Genomic DNA, 7,136 nt, shown 5'->3' with positions numbered 1-7,136 from the left:
GTATGTAGCGCCTGTTAGCATGTAGCGCCTGGTAGCATGTAGCTGCTGTTAGCATATAGCTGCTGTTTGTATGTGGCGCCTGTTAGCATGTAGCTGCTGTTAACATGTAGCGCCTGTTAGCATGTAGAGTCTCTTAGCATGTAGCACCTGTTAGCATGTACCTGCTGTTAGCACGTAGCGCCTGCTAACATGTAACTGCTGTTAGCATGTAGCGCCTGTTAGCATGTAGCACCTGTTAGCATGCACCTGCTTTTAGCATGTAGCACCTGTTAGCTGCTCAGACAGAAACAAACCAGAAAAGGGAAAAGGTCTGAGATTGAGATCAGAGCCGGTTTGTCTGGGACCAAACAGTTCTGCCTGGTCCTACGGGTCGGATAACGATCGGATAAATCTCAGATTAACGTCAGATTAACGTAATAATCTGCTCCCGATGGAACACAGACTACAGATGAAGTTCGTCTCGTGGACGTTTGCTGACCTGCAGCTGCTCGGCAGTTGTGGACGATGAAGACGAAGATGACCAAGACGTTGAGGATCATCGCTGCTGCTGCTCTGCAGGTTAAAGTCTGTTTGATCACATGACGCCGCTGATCGGACTTATTGATCGCTTTGGGCAAACCTTTTCCTGCCCAGTGTGACGAAAACATGGAGTTTGTCCTCGACGTTCGGCAGAGATCTGAATAAACGTCATTTAATTACTGAAGTCTGTTGGCCTGAAGAGCGATGAGCTCGTTTATGATCTCACTCACGCTGTAATCATTTAATACAAAGAGTTTCACTCAAATTTTAAGCTTCTTCCAAAATCCTGACTTTATTTTTATCCAAACATCCACTTTGTTCTGTTAACTTTTGAATAAATATTAGTTAGAATTCAAAAACTGTATTTTTTTTTACTCATTATAATTTATATTCATGCAGTTTTATGATATGAACGTATTTTAACGTATTATTGATTTCATCATTCACGTATTTAACTTTCCAGTTTTTGAATCACAGCTTCTCTCAGTTTGTTCTACGACTAAAGATCAAATAATATTCACGTGTAACGTGTGATATTAAGTCAAAAGTATGAGTTCATATAAAAACAGGATCCGCATCAGACGTTGGAATAAAGAAATCGGTTTGTGATGTGTTCAAAGCCTCATGCTACGTCGGAGTTTCCAGTTTCTGAACCAGAAACATAAATGTTTGTGAAGTTTCGGCAGATCTGAAAATCAACTCTTGAACTTCGTCTTCCTGGAAAACAAACGTCGAATCAACATCCAGATTGTGGGAACTAAAGGTTTACTGTCGACAGGAAAACATTTCAGCAACGGAATATCACAGAAACCTCAGAGTCGGTTTCCAGGACAGACAAGCCCCGCCCCCTTACCTGCACAGACCAGACCCACCTTCATGATGTCAGGATGAAACCTACGACCTGCATCTTTACTCTCATTCTGAGCATTAAGTCAAAAGTCTAAGGAAGAAATGGGAACTCTGAGATTGAAGTGGAAACTGAGATTAAAGACAGACTTTTGAGGTCGGACTCGCGAGTGAACAGAGTTTCACACAGACACGGTGGATGTGGACGACTGTTTAATCATGAACTTTCTTTTCAGTAACTTTGGCTCCTCTTTGGTTTCAGCCCGTCCTCATGACGTCCTCGATCCAGTCCAGGAAGTTGCCGACCTTGGCATAGACGCCGTACATGTTCTCGTTGGCGCAGCCCTTCCCCCAGCTCACCACGCCCGTCAGGAACCACGTCTTCTTGTATCGGGTCACCAGCGGGCCACCGCTGTCGCCCTCGCAGGCATCCTGGCCGCCGCTCCGCAGCCCGGCGCACAGCATGTTCCTGGTGATGTTGAGTTTGGTGTGGAGGCGGCACTCCTGCAGCGGAACCCTTGGCAGAACCAGCCGCTGCAGGAACTGGGCCGCCGGGCCGAACTGGGCCAAGCGGCCCCAGCCGGACACGGTGGAGTGGCGGACGGTGGCCAGCGTCCGGCCGAAGGTGCTGTTCCGGGCGGGGAGGCAGATGGGCACCACGTGGCGGCCCAGTTTGACCGGTCGGTGCAGCTTCAACAGCGCAAGGTCGCTGTCGGAGCTCGAGTGGTTGTAGCCGTCGTGGATCACAACTTTTAGAACCCGCCGCCGCTGCTCCGTCTTCTCGTCCTCCTTCAGGTCGTGTTCACCTGCACAGGGAGGAACAGAAGGAACATGTACTGAACCTGGTTTGTTTCATCCTGGTTTATTTCATCCTGGTTTATTTCATCCTGGTTTATTTTAGCCTGGTTTATTTAATCCTGTCTTTTTATATCCTGGTTTATTTCATTCTGGTTTATTTTAGCCTGGTTTATTTCAGCCTGGATTATTTCATCCTGGAATTTTTTAGCCTGGTTTATTTCAGCCTGGATTATTTCAGCCTGGTTTATTTCATCTTGGTTTATTTCATCCTGGTTTATTTTATCCTGGTTTATTTAATCCTGGTTTATTTCAGCCTGGTTAATTTCATCCTGGTTTATTTCATCCTGGTTTATTTTAGCCTAGTTTATTTAATCCTGTCTTTTTATATCCTGGTTTATTTCATTCTGGCTTATTTTATCCTGGTTTATTTCATTCTGGTTTATTTTAGCCTGGTTCATTTCAGCCTGGATTATTTATTCTGGTTTATTTCAGCCTGGTTTACTTCAGCCTGAGCCCAAAAACGATCTCTGTGGAACATCAGAACATACAGCTTATTCAGAGCATGAACACGATCAACGGGGGAGTCTTGCCTGCGGTGACGTGGAAGATGGCAACAGGTTTGAGCCAAACGCAGTGAGCTGCCGTTAGAATCCACTGATCCGATAGGACGATGGCTCCACAGGTGAACTCGTTGTGTTCCGTCAGCAGAGCCTGAATGGGTCAATAATCTCAGTCACTGATCCCAGCTGAGACTAATCAGGATTAAATTCAACTGGATTTCTCAGTATTCAGTACTAACAGAATGAACAGCGGTTCTGTTGCTGATCCGAGACGTAAACATTAGTAAACGCCAGTTCCTTCACAGACACACCTACCTGCCACGGACAGTGGCCTTTGGGGCAGATCTTCCCGTTAACTACCCTTGGGGCAAAGTGAACCAGAGGTCGCCCACAGACAACAGCATCTGCACACAAACAAATGGATCAGATTCTGCTGCGACTCCAACATGTTGATCAGGCTGCTTTAAAGATGACTCAGACGGTAGAACAGCTTCATATGTGGTGTTGTTGAGTGTAACACTGGGGGCTGATGTAGCGTCGCTGGCTGGTTGCTATGGACCGAAGGTGGTTGCTATGGGTTCTAGGTGGTTGCTACGGATTCTGGGTAGTTGCTATGGATTGTAGGTGGTTGCTATGGATTCTAAGCGGTTGCTATGGTTTTCCATTTGATAGTGGTTGCTAAGCGACACTCATGTTGCATCAGTGATCTGCCAGTGTGGAGGTGCAACCCGATGGGTCTGGGCCCCGCTGAGACCTTCGGGCCGGCAGGTGCTGTTGTCCTGATCCAGACTGTAACCCGGAGCACAGAAACACAAGTGAGAACGATCCGGAAACTCGCGGCAGAAATGTTCGCAGCCGCCGTTTCTATAGCGACATCCGTTGGAGGTCAGACGCACTGCGGAAAGACAAACAGCAGCTTCAGAAGTTGAACGCGTTTGTGGTGAAGTTCTGGTTCGTCGTCACTGTTACCTTTGTCACAGTTGTATCCATGGAAACCAGGCAGACACTTGCAGATGTAGGTGTCGACGTGACGAGTGCAGGTCGCTCCGTTCTTACAGGGAGACGACAGGCAGCGATCCACCGCTGAAACAGGAAGCAGTGACCATCAGACAACCGGCCGCCGGTCGCTGAGGGATTTATCAGTCCAAACACGTACCTGTGTAGGTTCTCCAGAAGTTCTCCTGAGCACAGAGAAAACACAAGTTAATGCACAAATGGAGAACCGTGAGAGGACCGGCGGCTCGCGGCTGCACTGACCAGCTGTTGGGGCAAAGCAAAGATCTCCTTGGCCTCCTCGTAGGAACATTTCTCCTCGATGCACTCGCGCTCCAGGTTCCCCTGCCTCAGCTCCTCCAGCAGGAAGTTGGCCCGGCGGCTGCGACGCAGGAAGACGTCGGCCTCGGCTCTGTCCAGGAACACCTCGCCTCCACCTGGAACAGGGACGACCCAAACATCGACATGCGTTTGTGCAGCGGAACCGACACCGGATGGATTTTATTCACAGACAATTATTTTAGAAGTTAGAAAAGAAGAGAGAGAGAAAAAGACCTTTTGTTGAATGCAACAGTAAAACGGACCAGAACTTCTGTTTTGGCTTCTTGAAGATGTTTCATCATCATCATCCAAGAGCCTGTTTCAGTTCTGACCGACTCCTGGGGAGTTCTACATATTTATCTCACCCCTGAAGTACCGATCAGGCCCATGACGGGCCTTTAGTTCTTACTCTGTTCTCCACTGAAAGCAACCCTGAGAAAGGTTCTACGGAGATGTTTTCTGGAAAAGGTTCTAAAAGTACAGTTCCTGGAAGACGTTCTGCAGAGACTGTTTCTGTATGAGGTTCTACAGACAGACAGAGAGGTTCTATAGAGACGGTTCCTGAAAGATGAAAGCGGTTCTAAAGCTCCTCCTGGAACCGGCAGGACGGGGCGTCCTGGACCTACAGACTGACACAGAAGCTGCTGACGTGACCTGGACGCTGCTCGATGGGTGAAACAGACAGATGGAGGTGAAGAAGAACAGAAGACGTAGGACTGACCTCCGGGGGTCCCAGTGCATTCTGGGACTGAAGCCACGATGAGCAGCAAGAAGAAGAGACGCTTCGTTTCTCTGCTGACGGACGCCATGTTTGTTGTGAACTGATCAAAGGTCAGACGCTGAAACAAACACCGAGCTGCCAAAGTCTGAGGCCCATTTCTGAGGCAGGTTCAGGTTCAGAACCTGTTTGTTCAAACTCCTGATTAACTGATTAACCGCGACAGCTGCAGCCGTCAGGGCTTCTCAGTTCATTTCCAACAGAAACATCTTCCAGCGTTGCTGCTGTTCAGCGGGTCTACAGCGAGAACCTGCTTCCTAATGAACAGAGACCAGTGAGCGTAACGGGTCAGCGTCTCTGGTTCTGAACACTGAAGGAAACAGTGAGTCCAGTGATTTATTCTTTATTACAGGTGGGTTTGTTCGTTTAAGGCTGCTGGTGTTCAAACAGCTCATAAATATGTTTCATGTAATGCTGATGCTTTGCTGCTTAATACTTTACATTTTATTCCATCACACAAACACCAAAACACATGAAGCAGGTCCTGAAACAGGAGCACAACACGGGGGACCAGGGAGAAACCCGAGTCCCGGACCAGGGAGAAACCCGAGTCATTGTAAACAGGCAGGTCTCTGAGGCTGCTGTTCCCCTCCGGCCCTCTGGGGCGGCGCCCTCACTGCAGCTCCTTCAGGATGTCGGGGATGAACTCCTGGCCGTCTCTCAGTTCGTCCTTCCACTGCTGAGGGACGCCGGTGCCAGTACCAGGCCCGGCGGCACCGAGCAGCGCTCCAAGCGCCGCCCCGCGGTTACAGTTCTCACCTGGACAACACAAAGGAACACCTGAGCCGGACAGGAAACAGCTCAGCGCTGAGCGGCGGGAACGACGTCCCGCTCAGCTGCCGAGTTCACGAGCCAAAGAGAAATCTATAAATGAGACGTTTTAGCTTCGCTCTGGATTCTGTGACTGTACAAAGGAACGAATAAAAACAGACGATCGAACCTCCGCAGTTGGTGTTCGTCAGGATTCCTCCTCGGAGGTCGTCGTGGAACTCATGGGCCAAGTAGAACAAACTGGACAGAGCTCCTGTTGGAACATTAAATGTCTCATCCTCAGAACTTCACTGAAAACAGCTGCACTTTTGGTTCTTGAAGACATTTCAGGAGAGACTTCAGTTACACAGTTACAGGTGTTCTGCAAGCGTTATAGTGAACTGTCTTCAGAACCAGACCCAGAAGCAGAGGTCCAGTTCTGCTGAGGTTCTGAGGACCAGTGGTGTCTGACCTTTGGTGTAGCAGGCGAGGCCGAGGTGGTTCACAGCGTTCTGATGGACCTTCAGTCTGTCCTCAGAGGAACCAGGAAGCCTCCAACACAAACACAACAACAGTTACCATCGTGTCCTGGTTCTGGACTCAGGAACACCTTCACCTGTGGACGAGCTCACCTGGCTGCCTTCCGCATGAAGCTCTGGCAGGTGTCCCAGGCGTCCAGCACCTTCAGAGCGTGCTCGGCCTGCTGGCGGACGCTGGCTCCGCCCACCACGGCGTGCAGCGCCCGGCTGTAGATGGACACGTAGTCGGGCACTTTGGGGTGGGGATGGGTGAGCTTCACGAACTCCACCGCCGCCGACACCTGCGACAGGTGAGCTAGAGGTCAGACAGGCGGAAACAAAGGCTTCAGGCACGACGACGTTGGGGTCACTCACAGCTCGCTCCTCATTGGCTGAAGCCGACAGCAGGACGAAGGGGAGGATCATGGGAAGGCAGCCGATGGCGTCCAGCTGACTGTCGGGGACCGAAGAGCTGAGCTTGAGCCGCGAACGGTTCTCCGCAAACAGCAGGATCTGAGAGACGTGGAGAGAACGTTCCAGCAACGTTTCTGATAACATTCCAGCAACGTTTCTGAGAAACGTTCCTGCAACGTTTCTGACAACGTGCCAGCAGCGCTTCTGATAACATTCCAGCAACGCTTCTGATAACATTCTAGCAATGTTGCTGAGAAACGTTCCTGCAGCGTTTCTGACAGCGTTCCTGCAGCGTTGTTCTTACGTCGCCCGGCGTCGTCGGCCGGTCGTCCTGCCAGTCGGAGAAGAACGCTCGGTGGAAGGACTCGGCGTACGAGTCGCTGTGCGAGCCGGGCGTGGTCAGGAAGTGGACGTAGTCGGCCAGCACGGCGGCTCGAGCCTCCGGACAGGAAACATCAGAGAACCTTCCGGACACCAGAGTCCGGGCCGCTCGCAGAGAACACACAACGTTCAGGGTGTTGTCACCGGCCTGCAGCCCTGCAACACAACACCGACACACACAGTCCAGGACTGCTGCACAGGGACACACGCATCATGTAGAGTTGTGTAGTTGTGTAGCATCGTGTAGAGTTGTGTAGC

General features: G+C 50.3%; 2 protein-coding genes across 2 annotated transcripts in view; both read right to left on the bottom strand.

Moving 5' to 3' along the window:
* The window catches only part of LOC103366569 (uncharacterized), a 9,177-nt gene extending 4,113 nt beyond the window's left edge, over positions 1-5,064 (bottom strand). The window contains exons 1-9 of the mRNA XM_008294338.1: positions 4,759-5,064; positions 3,981-4,153; positions 3,880-3,904; positions 3,693-3,806; positions 3,478-3,618; positions 3,039-3,127; positions 2,754-2,874; positions 1,629-2,171; positions 479-625 (exon numbers count right to left, since the gene is read on the bottom strand). Of these exons, the coding sequence (XP_008292560.1) occupies positions 479-625; positions 1,629-2,171; positions 2,754-2,874; positions 3,039-3,127; positions 3,478-3,618; positions 3,693-3,806; positions 3,880-3,904; positions 3,981-4,153; positions 4,759-4,846 (1,441 nt within the window). The 5' untranslated portion in view covers positions 4,847-5,064. The remainder of the gene's footprint in view (positions 1-478; positions 626-1,628; positions 2,172-2,753; positions 2,875-3,038; positions 3,128-3,477; positions 3,619-3,692; positions 3,807-3,879; positions 3,905-3,980; positions 4,154-4,758) is intronic.
* Positions 5,065-5,236: 172 nt separating this feature from the next.
* Positions 5,237-7,070, bottom strand: LOC103366568 (uncharacterized; the record flags this gene model as incomplete). Its single annotated transcript, XM_008294337.1, has 6 exons — positions 5,237-5,574; positions 5,756-5,839; positions 6,038-6,117; positions 6,198-6,385; positions 6,459-6,596; positions 6,802-7,070. Coding segments are annotated over 6 exons (905 nt in total), but the record flags the coding sequence as incomplete, so codon positions are not given.
* Between the last annotated feature and the right edge of the window lie 66 nt (positions 7,071-7,136).

Source organism: Stegastes partitus, unplaced genomic scaffold (assembly GCF_000690725.1).
Source record: "Stegastes partitus isolate 25-593 unplaced genomic scaffold, Stegastes_partitus-1.0.2 Scaffold954, whole genome shotgun sequence".
Lineage (NCBI taxonomy): Eukaryota > Metazoa > Chordata > Actinopteri > Pomacentridae > Stegastes > Stegastes partitus.
This window is presented reverse-complemented; position numbering and strand designations above follow the sequence as displayed.